The sequence below is a fragment of the Emydura macquarii genome, unplaced genomic scaffold (assembly GCF_026122565.2).
Source record: "Emydura macquarii macquarii isolate MOO-44397 ecotype Brisbane River unplaced genomic scaffold, CSIRO-AGI_Emac_v2 contig_312, whole genome shotgun sequence".
Lineage (NCBI taxonomy): Eukaryota > Metazoa > Chordata > Testudines > Chelidae > Emydura > Emydura macquarii.
The window spans coordinates 9,145,526-9,160,907 of NW_027130449.1; the positions used below are offsets into that span (position 1 = coordinate 9,145,526).

A 15,382-nucleotide genomic window follows, 5' to 3' on the forward strand; every position below is an offset into this window, starting at 1 on the left:
GGCTTCGCGGCCTAGCTGGCGCCCGTCTGCCTCGAGTCCGGCATGCATTGCGCTCCCGTGTGCAGTGACGTCACCTCTCGTGACGTCACCCAGTCGCAGCAACTGCTGTGTTGCGTCACAGCCTGGCCCACGGTCCCCGTCTTGTTTCCTTTCTGCCCCAGGCGGGGGCGTGGCCGAGTGGCGCACACAGCAGCACGCCAGCCCCGGCTCCCTGCAGGTGAGTACCGCTTCTTGGTCATAACAGCCATGAGCCTGGCAGCTGGCGGGGTGCATGAGGGGCTGGAGAGGGGTGCGCCGCCACCAGGCCTGTGTTTCTGAAATGCAGCGTCGGCCACCCAACGTCGTGCTGCACCAGGGTGACACCACACAGGTAGCCCGTCAGCGCGGGGTGACACCGGGACACCCCCCTTGGATTGCTTCCTCGGGCTGCGAGGCGGAAGCACGAGGCTGGTTTTGCATCCTCACACGCCTTGGAGCAATTCTTGAACAAAGCGCTTTGGACATGCTACAGAACAGAGGCTGGGAGTCTGAACCTCCTTGAGCTTAGCTCCAGACCCAAATTCTGCAACTCAAAACCCGTCTGTAGCGATACAGACATGGCCTGCTGTAAATACAACCCTGCAGAGCTGCTGCTGCCCCACGGAAACAGAAAAAAGTATTGAATGGAGAAAAAGTTGTTGCTATCTCATCTATATTGTATTCCAAGGTTTGAAAAAAAAATACTAGAGGGAGACTATGTAAAGGGGGGAAAAAACTACCGGGATGGATTTTTGTTCCACAAATCTGAAAGCAAATCCACAGGTAGTTTGGATGCAGGTCCTATTTTATGTATCTACCACACTGGCTTTCCACCCCACCTTTCATGATACAGAAGCTTGCAGGAAAGGTCAGCCATCATTTACAAGTTTGTCTGTTTCTGCTGCTTAATCCCTGGGTGATGGCTCTATCATCTGCGTGTGGCTGACTGTGATGTCATAGGAGAGAATGATAAATCACATAGGGATAAAACAGCAGCACTGGATAAATGTGCCTGGCAACAAATCTTCCTGATTTCCCACAAACATCCGCAGTGATACCAGATGATAAGAAACAGAAACGGTCTAAAATGAGCGATTTCACCTCTGCTACAAGTCATCGGTGGAGGAAATTTGTCAGTAGAGTAACGTCACGGATGGTGCAATTAAATGGGTCACACTGTGTCTATGAGGCATCAGCAGCTCTGTAGCATCACCGGTGCAATACTATAGTTACAAATAAGTACCAATCCACAGCCCACCAAGACAATTGAGCACAATAGCATCATTATGGATGCTACCTAGATGGATGGAAGGAAGGCCAGTCCAGTGGCTACAGCACTAACCTGGGCTGCAAGAAACCCACGTTCAGTTTCTTCTCTACCACAGACTTGCTGCGGGGCTTTGAGGAAGTCACTTAGTTTCTCTGTGCCTGTTTCCCTATTAGTAAAGAGAGGATAATACCACTTTCCTACTTCACAAGGGTATTGTGAGGACAAATACTTTAAAGAAGTGAGACATTCAGATATTGCAATGATGGGGGCCAGCTTATTATCTCAGATAGACTGTGATCTCTTTGGGGCAGTAACCTTGTCATCCTACCTATCTAAAGCTCATACCATGCTGTTGGTATACACGTAATAATACAACTGACCAAGCTGAGGGCAAAACTCTTGGGACAGAGCAATACCAGCAGATGCTCCTTGACAGTGAAATTCCACATCAGAAGTCACAAGGAGCCTAAGCCTGACTATTTTCAGAGCACTCTGCTGTAACAGTAGCAGTCAACACCATCTAGGCACCAGTTACAAGGTTAAGAGCTGCATTAAGCTAGTTCAGTAATGGTCCTGTCTGTTGCCGCTCCTTGATTCAGCCTCTTTTTCTGATTCCCCACCTCTGCTCATTGCAGGTCCTTCATTCATGCAGAAGGGCTTTTAAAATTAAATATTGGGTGTGCAGCTGTAATAAAGAAAGGCTGGTAAGAAGCATATTGATTTCCTGGTTCCAGTCACCTGTCCTGATTTAGGTTTCCAAAAGGTTACTACTCGGTCAGTTACCACAGGTGCTGTCACAGTAGGGGCCTGTGCTTTCACATGGTCTGAGTTGTATCCTCAGTGTCACCCTGAAGTTTTTGGTGTGTGTCATATCCATGAAGTCATAGCCACAGATTTGTTACCATGGAAATGTGCAGTGTTAGGAGCTATCAGGACTCCAGAATATACACACAAATTTCACAGGGCTGGTTTTCTCTTTAACAGAGAAAAAACACTTATCCACATTCCTCTGAATGGTTTGTTTGCTTCCTTTTATACATTCCTGAGAGTGCTTTGTCTGTTTGCTTTGCTCATCACCTCCTCAGCTGTTTTAGTAAGATAAAGAACCCCGATGCATTCACAATCTGCATTCGTCTAACAACCCTCAAAATTTTGCACAAGTCACCTAAGCTATTCAATTGCTAGTACATAAAGAGTAAGAATGTACCTTAGCTCAGAACTTGTGCCATCAGATAAAACTTCAATACAAAATTAATTTTAATTGCTTCATTCTATAGTTACAGATTCAACTGGACATAATAGATTTACTTGTTGACCTCTACTGTGTCAATACTGTGAGTGTGAGATTATGACCAATGCATTCCCTGAGCTAAATAAAAGTCTGCTTTAATGAGGACTGCATAACTCAGGGAATTGTTAATGGGATATAGTCTTTCACTTGTAGGTGCCAGTTTGAATTCAGCCCAAGCTGGTGGTGATTGAAAATGCTTATCTGTTGGCTGTCTCATGGTCCATGTGAAAAGAGTTTGGTGGGTTTCGATCTAATCCTTAGTAGACAAGTATCCACATGACAAAACCACACCATAGCTGTCACTAAGTGCTTTGCTGAGAGTTTCAACAGAGACCTCAAGGGTCAAATAGGTTATGGGAACTGAATTCACCTTTAACATTTCCTGTAATGGTTGAGGACCATGTTGGTAGGAAAATATGGAGGAAGCTTGCACTGCAGTTATTCTGTGAATGGATAGTAGGGTTCACTCAATAGGGCATTAGTCCTGCACAATTCATCAGTAATAAATGCATGCTGGGTGAAAGACTAGTTTAATCCTTATTTCATTAAGATGACACATTTTAAAGATGAACCAGTATTCTGGATGCAAACATCCCCAAACCCAGAGAAAGTTTGGCTCAAAATTCATATCGCATGGCTTATGCCCACCTCTATTGTACCATATGTAAGTTTCGCTTAAGAATGGTTGTGACCTAAGGGAATAAGGCACCCAAATGCTGTTGATTTTCAGTAGTGTTTGGATGCCTTAACCCCTTTGCCTCCTTTGAAATTTCCAGCCAATAAAAATAATCATAAACACCCTTAATCTATAGATCCAAAAGCATTTAAAAAGATGGGGAAGTCTCATTATCCCATATTTATAGATGGAGAAACTGAGGCACGGTGAGGTGAGTTGCTCAAGGGTCACAGAGGGGATCAGTGGCAGAACCAGTACAAGTTAAATATTGCCTCCAGATCATCTAAATATTGAAATCTTTCATTTTTAATGTTTTATTTATTTTTGGCAAAAATTTAACCATCAGTGGCTTTTTACTTCTTTTTGTGTAGCCTTTACATCCACTTGCTTCTGCGTTTGGTGACCACATCATCCTTCACCCTGGGGGATTATTCTTCAATTCCTCAGAGAGACTTCAGTTCTTTCATAAATCTCTCTTTCACTTAATTTAAATATTTTTGGCCAATTTCATGATTTAATAATGAGAAATGAAATTGAAGCTTTAATAAGCGTTGAGAGAAGAACTTTCATTTCAGGTGGGGATTAAGAGGGGAGTTAAAGGCACCAATCCTGTTTAGACACACCGTCCAAACTTGAGCTCTAGAGCAGCAGAGGGGCCCAATCCTTAGAGATACTGAAGGCCCTCCACTTCCATTACCATCAAGGTGGGTATGTCTACTTTGCATCTGAGAGTGAATTTCCACAGCCCAAGGCCATTGATTTGTGGTAGTGGGACTCGCACTAGCACAGTAAAAATAGCTGTGTAGATGATGCAGTTCAGGCTGGAGCTTGGGGTCTGAAGTCTTGGGGGTGGGGGGGGGGGGGGGTGGAGGCGGTTTAGAGTCCAAGCCACATCATCAAAGCACCATCTGCACAGCTATTTTTAGAGTGATAGCGGGAGTCCAGCTAGCATAAGTCTGTGGACCCAGGCTGGGGGCTCACTCCCAGATGCTGTGTAGATCTACATGGAGATTTTGAGGGCTCTTGCAGTACAGAGCCTTTTAAAATGTGACGCTATAATATAAATGCACAGTGGTGGTAGCTATAAGATATTTATCTAGTAACTTTAAAATCCGGCTTCATTTACAGCTATCCCCAGCTGATCAGCTCAAAGCAGCCTCTCACTAAACCGTTAAAGTAATAATTCACTATGACCTCAGATTTTACATAAGAGCTTCATCAATCATTTCTTGGGTCTCTGTAAGTTATCTAGGACTAATGCGTCCTCACGTTACTTTTCAAGGAGGCATGACTAGAACATAATCATTTAAAAATAATATCACCAGCCTGCAGATATCACTGATCCAGCAGTTTTGACTTGACTTAAAATCAGATTGCAAAATAAAAAAAACAAATCAATAAATATCAGCACATTTCTGCTAGGTTTCTGAACTCACCTTGAGATGCTCATGGGACAAAATGGACTTTCACCCTTTTAGTTAAGATTTTTCCTGCTTTCCTGGCTAACCATTAACAGGTAAAGGGGGGAGCTTTTCAGGGAACTCTCTGAAACATGCAAAAGTCTTGTGCTGGCTATTTGCATAAGGGATGAATTTCACCCAGTGAATATGCAGTGTAGTTGTAACCATGTTGGTCCCAGGATACTAGAGAGACAAGGTGGATGGGCCAGGAAAGAATTTGCCATCAGCTGCTCCCCACGTCCCAGGGTCTGACAGCCAATAGCACAAGTAGCATGGGAAAGTGTTGGCTTTCTAATTCCTAACCCAAAGCATCTAGGGACCCAGTTAGAGGGGAACAGCTGATGAGGCTCCAGGTACGGAAGTGACTGGGCCTTCCTTTGCCAGCCCTGCTGGAGTGCGGCTACTTTTCGAGTTGGAAGGAAAAATTATGAGCTCTTTAGCACTCCAATCATGGAAAGGGACTAACTTGTCCTGGGAGAGCAGGGCAGATGCAGACTGGAGAGCTGTAACTGAAGATCCTGTTCTTATACAGCTCCAAGCAAGAAGTTCTATATACAGATTGTCCACAGGATCTGGCCTTAAGAAAGGTGCCAGCCTATTTATAGGATGCCAGCTTTTCTTATAATGATCCAAATTTCATCCAAAGCCCGTTGCAAATATGAATGAATTAAACCTCACAATATGCCTCCCCTCGCCCCCGTGTATCAATCTAAGGTACTTATCTGGTCCCCCTCACCTTAGTATCTGAGTGTCTCACAGTCTTTTATGTATTTGTCCTCACAGGCTAGTGCTGTTATCCCTATTGTACAGATGGGGAACTGAGGCACAGAGAGGCTAAAGGATTTGCTCAGGGTCACACAGAGAGTCAGTGGCAGAGCCAGAAGTTCCAGGTTCCAGCAAGTGCCCTAACCACTGCATGATTCTCTTTCTTCATAGTAGCTATAATCTCCATTTTACTTGTAGGAAAATCGAGGCACAGAGAGGTCTCAGGAATTGCTCCAAGTCCCACAGCAAGTCAGCAGGAGTCCCAATCCCCTGCTTTAAACATGAGGCCACTTGGTCCTCTGTAAACACAATGACCATATGCAAAAGCAAGGACAGTCTGAGTGGCCAAGCACACAATACCTCAGTACTGTGGCATGTTATGGCGCTCCAGCAGGCTTCTCTGTAGCTCAAAATAGCTGGATTGTCCCAGATGCTTCCCCTCCTGTCCTATCACACCCCTGGCCACTCCCCCAGACTGGTGGGTGCGGACGTGCTGCAGAAGTTCCCCAAGGGAGCAATCCTTCACCTTTCTGTCTCCAGAGTGACACAAAGGGGCTGCAGTGAGGGAGAGAATCTCACCCAGGGGCTGCCTGTGTGGGTAGTAAGTGAGATTTACAGTTTACAGAACTTGGGAGAGTCACTAGGATCCCGGGCTCAGTCTCCAGAGGCTTTGTGCCCCTATATTGTCTCCTGGCACTGAACCCCCCCTCAGTCCCCTGGCAACAGCTCTAGTAGACTGGGCCACCCAACTGCTGCCCTGTTCCCTTCAGGCAATGGAAGGGAGAAATGGTGGTGGGCAGGAAGGGTGACTGATGGCATGGAGAAGGAAGCCATACACGTTGAAGCTGAGTTAGTATTATCTCATGCTCTTTTACCCCACAAATTTGGGAAATAAGAGAATCCAGCAGAGGGCAGCTAGCCCTCTTCCTTGGCTCCCACCCCACCATCACCAGCAGGTAAAGAAAGCCACTGGGGAGTAATCTCCATTTGGGGTTTAGTTGACAGCCCATAACTAAGGGTTTGTCTACACAGGAAGATTGGTTGAGATAGCTGTAGTAGAATAACTATTGCACTATTAGCTGTTTTAGTACACCTCTCCCATGTGGACACTGTATTCCAGAATACAAGTGACTTTATTCTGGACTAACAACTCCATTTCCAAAGCAGAGTATTTATTCCAGAATAGAGTGTCCACATGGGGGAGTTATAGCGGAATAGGCTAACTCTAGTGCAATAGCTATTCTGCTTCAGCAGTGCTGGTCAATTTCCCCATGTAGCCAAGTCCTAACAAACCTCAGCCTTTACTTTCAATCATAGTTTGGCACAGAAACGTGCATCATGTTTGTATGCATCTGCCCAACTCTATGCCATCTGACATTACCAACAAACAGACCCCCTCAATGCCAGAGGAAGTTGTATTGACACTGGACCTTCAGTACAGAGGCACTTAGCAATGTTACTCTGGATTTCAGGCTCCTTACCACACTCTGATCTCCTTTTAGGCTGCCTATAGCCTAAGCCCGTCATGGCTGATAAATGGCACAGGAATAAAACTGGAGGCTGTGTGTTCATCTAGTCCTGGTTTAATTCTGCAAGCAATAGTCAGAGCATCTCCTGTGATCACCTCTGTAAACGTTCTGGGGCCATTTACTGTAGACTCTGGAAGAACTATAGATTTTTGGCAGACAAATCAGTGATCTTAACGCTCACCTGGGAATAAGAGGTCTTTTTTTTCCCATGCTCATTTGCTTTTGGCTTAGAAATAAATTACATCAAATCTCAGCTCAGCGAGAGCTAAGCCTGGAAAGAGTCAAAGGACTAAACTCATCAACATTACCTGGGAGCTCAGAGAAGGGCTGATGTGATACTGGAAATGTTCTGTCTTTGGGGTCTAAAGCAATACGAGTTGGGGGGCCAGACAGGCCTGCAGAGATATAGGACCAGATCATAAACTGCTTTAAATCAGTGTGCTGTTTACATCAGTGGAGGATCTGGCTCATATTGTGTATTAAACCCTCTCTGTGCTGCACTTCAGTTTGTATGTCTAGTACACAGTTTGGGCTAGATTCCCAGCTGGTGTAAATCAACATAGCTCCATTGAAGTCCATACTGATTTATAGCAACTGAGAATTTGCCCATTTAAGAATACTAGCAGCTACTTAACAAAAACCTAAACCTGCTAGAAAAAATTCCATTGTTATTAACTTTAAATTCCAGTGGGTACATTTAAGAAAACTTTTCACTGCAAACCATTGCAATCCTAGTGCATGAGAAATGAAAAGCAAAACTGTCTAGAAACAAAAGTGAAATCGACTAGCCTATTCTCACTGATCCACCTAAGAAAAATGCTAATGGCAAATAGCATAAATAGTGCAAAAAGTAAATATTAAATCTTTTCAGTTTGAATAATCTAAGCTGTTATTTGTCACAGTGCTAATGATGTTTGTTTTTAAACAAATGGTTCAGTATTTGATGTGTGGTATGAAAATCTATAATCACCAGTGTGACGGTGTTTCTCTTAAAGCTGGCCACTGACATGTGGATCGTAGAGGATTGACAGCCCTGCTGATAACCACAGTGCTGGAATATGAAGAGGAATCTAGAATATTGGGCTAATAAAGTGAGCTTCCTTTCTTTTTTATTACTGATCTCTCTTTAGCAGACCTTTTAGGAAGCTGGTTTTAAGTTGCATTTTACACTGTTAAATGGCTGCCATGTTCCACCTGAGAAGCAGCTGTACATCAGTGGTGTTTCAGCTTATCCCTGCCTATAGTTTGTGAAATACTTTTATCCCAAAAATGCAATATTATTTGCTGTAAAAGGGAGTATTAATTCAGCTGGAATGAAGTGCATTCCTTCCTGAAAAATCTCTCTGAGCATTGTTTCCATTGTACTGATCCAATTGATAAGAGACTGAATTTCTCACCATGGCATCAAGTATCAAAGGAGCCTACTTTTACTGAATTCATCACTGCTGCTTTCAGCTCTGTGTTTTCAATCAGTTTGTGGCCATCAAATCATAATGGGATTTCTGGCACTTTGGGTGCTTTATATTCTACTCAGCAGGCATTTGTGCACATTTTTCCTCTCCTTTACAAATGCTATTCAAGTTCCAGCTTCTTCTTTAATTCAGAAACGATGCCCACCAGCCTTTAGACTTTTCCCAGCATGGCAACAGCATCTTTGAAAGGGATTTTATAAGACACTGGACTTTTTGGTATCATGTTCTCCCCAAATTTTCTTTTAGATCTCTATTTAGAGTCTGGTTTAGAATTTTTCCAGATTTAGGACCCAATTCTGATCTCATTTATGCTATTTATGTTATCAGAATAACTCTGCTTGCTCTATGGAGTTACTCTTGATTTACACCAATGTGAATTTAGAATCTGGCCTTTAAATGTAAGGCCATATCCACAGTTACACTGAAGTCAATAGCACTATGCCAATTTTACAGCTGCTGACAGTCAGGCCCTAAAGTCCTGTTAATGAGAAGGGGTAGAAGGGACAAATGGGACATTATAGGTAATTAGTTAGGGACCAAGGGACCTACATTCAGTTAGCTATGGTTTGTCTCTTTGAACAGGTATTTTTCCTGTTCTCATAGGCAACATAACAAGGTCTTCTTAAATTCAGTGTTGAGCCCTGTCTCTGTTTCTCCTTTCTCACATACACCAGTGGACCAACTCACCAGCCAGCTGCATCAAGGAAGGCAATCTTTTTCTTTTCCTTTTCCCAGGCATATCTGTTTAAACAAACTCAATCCAACACCAGCCAAAACAAGAAAACCAGGCCTGCTGCCTGGCCCCTTGTAAGGTATCTACCTCAGAAGGCTTTAGCTTCCAATACTACTTACACAACAGATATCCCCAACCAAGTCTTTCACCTAGCTGGTCTTATTAGGCCCTTTCCTTGCCCAAGACACCCCCACACTCCCTCTGTAACTCTCAGCCCTGGGCTTGCTTCCTGTCAGACCTTCATCACACCTGCAGGGAGGCAGCTGACTAATCACAGGAGGGAGGACTAAACCCAACTTCCTTAAAGGGCACCACCATTAAAGAACATTCTTGGTTCTGAAGTGGTTAAACAGCCTTCTTTGCTATTACCCAGTCAGCAGAACTGAACTCAAATGAGAGCAGTTCTCCTTTTGTCATCTTCAGCTTGCCATAGCCCTGCTGGCTTGCAAGCTACAAAATGGCCTTCTTATGTTTTAATGATGCCATCAAGTGCAGTAAGGACACCTACTCCACTCTTGCAAATGCTTTAAGTCTACATCAACACCTTCCCATCTCCCTGTTAATCAGAGGCTGGACTTCAGGGGAAAAGTATCCCTTTAGAGTTGAGTGAAAATTAAACAGCCGGGAATTCAAAACCAATGAAACTTTCATCACAAAAGAATCCCAAGAGCTTTAGTTATTCTCATAGTAGAGCCTCTCCTAACCAATAAGACCGGCCAATCTGCAGGATGAGTATTCTCATATGAACCAGGGGAGAAATGTAGCCAAAGGAATTTCAGTAACAGAAACACTCGGTTTACATGCCTCCTGAGTTCTGCAGTGAAGATCTTGTAATGGAAAGGGGAGGCAGGGAGCTCTGGCGAAACAATTACAAGGGATAAAGCCAAGTATTATATTTTAATTGATCTAATCTTCAACTCCCAGTGGAATCTGCAGAGAGATCTTACTAGAATTACCCCCATTTTTATCAAGAGAGGGCTATTCTGGGAAAGTGCAAGTTGGATGGCAAACCACTCCAAATCTTGAACTTCATTAACATGTGAGTGGGTTTGGCCAAAAGAAAAAGGCCATTAAAATGGTTTCCAGGGTGAGAACAAAGAGCTGGGGGTGGATGGGAGAGAATGTCCCACTCCATTTGAGCGCGAGAGAGTGTGTGAGAGTCCCTCCTCCGTTTGTGTACTCATATGGAGGCCATACTTATAGGATACAGGAGTGCTATCCTGGGAAGCAGTGACTCTGAAAAAGCTTTGGGGGGTATCACGGTGGATAATCAGCTGAACCTGAGTTCCCAGGACACTGTGGCTAAAAGTGCTAGTGTAATCTAGGGATGCATAAACAGGGACATAGTGAGGAGGAGAAGCGAGGTTATTTTACCTCTTTATTTGGCACTGGTGCAACCACTGCTGGAATAGCTGGAAATTGAAGCTAGACAAATTTGGACTGGAAATAAGGTGTGCATTTTTAATGATGGGAGTAATTGGACCATTGGCCCACTTTACTAAGGTTTGCGGTGGCTTCTTCATCACTGATAATTTTTAAAGCACAGTGGGACAGTTTTTCTATGAGCTACAGCCTAGGAATTATTTTGGAGAAGCACTTGGACCTGTGTTATACAGGTCAGACTAGGCTGCCCTTTGGCCTTGGAATTTATGAGTACATGTATGTGTGGGCGTGCATGCATGTGTCATGCATGACCCTCTGTGTGTGGCCTGAAAGACACCAGACCAGGCCTTCAAGCCAAAGCAGCTTTTAGCCATCCACTAATATTTCAAGGTTTATTTATATTTTTATTATAAACAATCTGATCAAACCAACCCTCCCCCCCCAATATACATAATCTGATAGAAAATACAGCATGACAAAGGGAAGCTGACAAAAATTAGATAAAAGTGAAGTCAAATCAAGGGCGAACCCAGCTGGTTTATTTTTTCCTGCTGTCCTCAGTCTGAGTGAAGACTGGGAGATCCCTTGGAATAGCAAAAGGAAAAATGTCTGGTACTGTCATGCTCCCTCTTTATTCACTGCGGTGCTGGGGGAAAAAAAAAAATCAGATTTCATAAATGATGTATGGGCGTCTTTTCTTTTGCTAATCTGTAAATACAATTTCAAAAGCAAGTTTCTTTTGATGAATAGTGTCTAGTGCTCGTACGAAAATGTTGGTCTTTAAACAAACATAAGATGTTTTCAGATGTTACCGATGTTGTTGGCGGGAGTACAGGATATGCTAGCGAATTGTAGGATGAGGGCTACGAATAACCACTATTTGCCGTTAAAAATCAAGGGCCCAGATCCCCAAGTGGTAGAAATCCACCCAGTGCAATTGACTATAATGCAGCAGCACTGACTTTCGCCGGTGGAGGAGCTGGTACAAGGAGTCTAGCTAGATGCTAAGACTCAGATCCTCCACAGTATTTAGGCTCCGGCCATCCATTGAAATCAATGGCAGCTAGGGGCCTAAATACCTTTGAGATTCTGGGCCTAAGCCTCCAGGCTGAATCTGGGCTTTACGTTTTTTAAATTCAGCTGGCCCAATTGACATCTGCACTGATTTACACCAGTGGAAGAGCTGGCCCAAAGAAAATGCTAATGGAGTGCCAACCACTTTCAATGTTAGCAGTGGGGATCAAACCTGAGACCTTTTGAGCTAACTGCATAAGCCTCTACTGCATGAGCTGAAAGACACATTTTCAGCAGCTCTTGCCGTAGCAGGCTTATCAATCTCTAGCTGGCATTGCCACCACTGGGGGGGGGGGGGGGCAGAGTGCTACCTTGACCAGATAGGGATTATAGGCCACCTCTGGGCCAAACCCACAGCTCATGGAAGGTGGCCCAGGCTGCACTGACAAAATGCAGCTACCTTAATGTACACTGACTCACTCCGCACACACTGATCAGAATGCTGACTTAGGCCCTGTCCACATTTGGATCAAGAGAAGGCTGGCTGCGCCCGTGTTTAAATACACATTGCTAGCATTGCTTCCCTGACCAAGGGAGGGATTATATTTTCCTCTCCGCCCCACCATGCTAGCTAAATGGTTCCAGAGATTTTTTTAATCAGGTGTCAACCCAAACCAACCTTTCCTTCACCAAACAGGGCATAAGCCACCCATATCGGCTGGGGCTAGGACGACTCGTCCTTTAAGGGCAGGTTACCCCATAACTGGCTGTCTAGTCTCTTTTCCAATCCCTTCTAAACCCCATCCCTGCTGTTCTGCCAGTGATGCTTGCCAACCCAGTTCCTGTTTGTCTGCCTCTCTCCGGTACATGGGACACCTTGTCTGAGCCGCTCCCTCGTCTCCTGCAGACTCACTTCTGTGATGTCAACAAGTAACTAGCTGGCTGACTCTGGCAAGATTTTGGAGCTAGGCATGAACTGATGCTCCCCTCCTGCTTCCCGCCATGAACCCTAAAGGCTTTATGAGCCAGATCCTCAGTAGAAAACTGTGTTGCTCTAGGGAAGTCAATGGAATTATGCTGATTTATAGCAGCTAAGGAGCTGGCCCTGTTACTGGAACACTGTATTATCATAATGTGGCCAATTCTCACATGATCACTCTACGTATACCTTTCATCTTGTCTCTACCCTCCCACCTCTGTTTGTTTAGAACATGAACTCTGTGAAGATTCAGAAATTCTGAGGCCAGAAAGGACCATTATGATCATCTAGTCTGTCTTCCTGCATAACCCAGGCCACAGACTCTCACCCAGAGCAGGGACTGTTCTTCTTTTCATCTTCTGCATTTTGGGTGCTGCCAGAAACAGATACTATTTAATAATCTCCAGTGCCCATCACTGGTATCTGCGTGCTATGTGGTTTTTTTATACCCTGCTGTGAAGTATTTGGCAGGCTACAGGTTATTGGACTGGGTGAACCATTGGTCTGATCTGCTGCTTCAAATCCTGTGTGCAGGGAAACCATGCTAGAACCCTGTTTCCAGCAATCAGGTTTAAAAGAGGCTGGGGCTTGTGGTGGTCTGATTTCACTGCAGGATAGGGCCGAAGGAATTGGGTGGCTGTTTTTTCTAAAGTGATTACGTGTCCTGCCTGACTTTTTGCCTTTGTTTTCTTTGGTAATGATTATAGACAATGACACCAGCGGTGGTTTTAGGTATTATTCAAGTAGCTAGAAATGTGCAGAGGACAAAGCAGCAGCATGCTGTAGTGAAGACCAAGCAGACTGATCTCAGATCTTCCGGGGGCAATGTTGGGCTGCACCCATGAGTGGTGGGACACAAACTGCCTCCAAGCTTTAAAAGTGTGGAGGGGGGAATCGTAAGTGTACAAGGACATCTTTTATTTCAGAGCATTCAAAAAAAAGAAAGAAAAAACAATTCAAGAACAGGATATACCTTTGCTCAAGGTTTGTGTTTATCGCCCCTCCCCTTAATTTTCCCCCTTTTATTTTACAATCAGAAATTGCATAGAATTTTGTTTTTCAATCAGAAAATTAAACTCTTCAATGTAAACCCCACATTTGTACCAAGCAGAGGGCAAGCTGCTGCTGCTGCTGCTGCTGCTATGGAAGGGAGGATTTTCCCACAGAAGAGCCGGAGCGATTCTCCCATTCAACCTGACCTCCCTGCCTGCTGTCCTTCATTCGAGGACATTTGGTAGCAAGGAAACCCTCAGATCCAAGATGGCTCCTTGGTCACACACAGGCCCAGCAATTGAGGCTGAGGGCAGTGCGAAGAGTTCAGAAGATGGGAATGTGCTGTACCTGTGAGCACCTGTTTCTATTATGCAACTGTACTTTCACAAGCAAGTGACAGTGAGTAGTACCACCCTCTGCTGGTGGAAAAAGGCAGCATACGGAGAGTATACGGACTCCAACAGCACCTTCTGCTCTCTCCTGCTCCTTTCACCTTCTTCAGTGCTTCAAACTCCCTGTACACATTAACCCACCCTGACAGAAAAAAAAAAACAACCCCCCCCAAAAAAAGACACAGAACCCCTGAAATTTCAGGTGTTTCAAGGCCTCTTTGAGTTCACGGTGTGTGTTGGTTGGTTTTTGGCATTTTAATTTTAATTTTTAATAACTCCTTGAATGGACTTCCATTTCATCTGCTGCTTCTGTCTGGGAGCCATCTCCTGTGCCTTCCTTCCACACCCCACCTGCCACATTGCTGCAAAGGAAGGAGAGTTCAGCACCTGAAATCTGGTGTGCTGGAGACTCCACGTCCTGACATTCCAAAAATAAAATAAAACATCAGATTATTCTTCCCTTACCACCCCCTCCACCACCTCAAATAAAAATACCTCCCAGAGAAAATCCCTACTGAGTCTGTTGGATCAGGACAGGTGCCACTAGTGTCCTTTTCTCCTGATCTAGGTTGGGGTAGTTCTGACAATGGCCCTTGCCCCTAGCTGGGGCAGTTCTGGTATATGAATTGCCCTGTGTGTGTGTCATCCTCACCCCAAACCCAGATTTTTGAGCTGAGGGAGAGGCTGCTGGAGAAAGGTCGACCAGAGAATCTTCCACCTAGCGGTTCAGAATCCAGGTGGGATGAATGTCCTCTTAGATAGGAGAGGTACCAAAAATCTCTGGCTGGCCCTGGGTCTCAGCCTGAAGATTTGTCTTGCTCTCGAGAAGCTGGATAACTGCTTTTAATTTAAAAACAAGTCTGACATTGTACAAGTCCATGTTCTGTAAAATGGAACATGAGTTTCTTTGCCCATCCCTGCCCCACTCTACTCAGGTTCACTGCTATTGGTGGTTTTCTCCCATTCCAAGCTCTCTTCGCTTCGCGCAGGTGAGCCCAGAGACGGTCGCGCCCGGAGGCCCTGGAACCTCCGACACTCCGGGCACACCCGGATGTGTGTGCAGCCTCGGGCCACGAGGGCGGCTTCTTGTGCAAGTCTTTGCACCAGCGGGTCTGGCTCACTGCCGCCGCACAATTTCCCGTTGCTGAGAGTGGTTGTGCTGCGGGGTCGGCATTCCTCAGCGATAATGGGCCGAGTCCGTATCATCCCCCCTCGCTTTCGCCGAGGGTGGAAACTGTCTTTGCAGAGGATGATACTGCGCAGCTCCGTCACCATCTCCTGGCAGACAGACACCTGGAAGGCACACAGGCAAGAAGTCAATTTTCCAATGTACCTCTCAGATCCCAACATCTGCACCTCTTCTGGATCCTGATGCTCAACTGCTCTGGATGCCAAAGCTAGTGCTTG

The 15,382-nt window shown here is 45.0% G+C and overlaps 1 protein-coding gene and 2 long non-coding RNA genes across 5 annotated transcripts in view; 1 reads left to right on the forward strand and 2 right to left on the reverse strand.

The window, feature by feature from the left end:
* The first annotated feature begins 23 nt into the window (after positions 1–23).
* LOC137164201 (uncharacterized) overlaps positions 24–15,382 on the forward strand; it is a 31,934-nt gene continuing 16,575 nt past the window's right edge. Inside the window, exons 1-2 of the long non-coding RNA XR_010922968.1 lie at positions 24–217; positions 8,005–8,100. This is a non-coding gene — a long non-coding RNA (uncharacterized lncRNA). The remainder of the gene's footprint in view (positions 218–8,004; positions 8,101–15,382) is intronic.
* LOC137164196 (uncharacterized) lies at positions 1,748–9,446 on the reverse strand. The gene is made up of 4 exons (XR_010922967.1): positions 9,334–9,446; positions 9,169–9,222; positions 6,962–7,139; positions 1,748–1,973 (listed from the first exon to the last, which is right to left on the reverse strand). It is a non-coding gene; the product is annotated as an uncharacterized lncRNA (long non-coding RNA).
* Positions 13,343–15,382, reverse strand: part of GRIK4 (glutamate ionotropic receptor kainate type subunit 4) — a 200,787-nt gene continuing 198,747 nt past the window's right edge. For all 3 annotated transcript variants that reach the window (XM_067564827.1, XM_067564836.1, XM_067564820.1), the window contains exon 20: positions 13,343–15,268. In XM_067564827.1, coding sequence (XP_067420928.1) covers positions 14,903–15,268 — 366 coding nt within the window. In that variant the 3' untranslated portion in view covers positions 13,343–14,902. The remainder of the gene's footprint in view (positions 15,269–15,382) is intronic.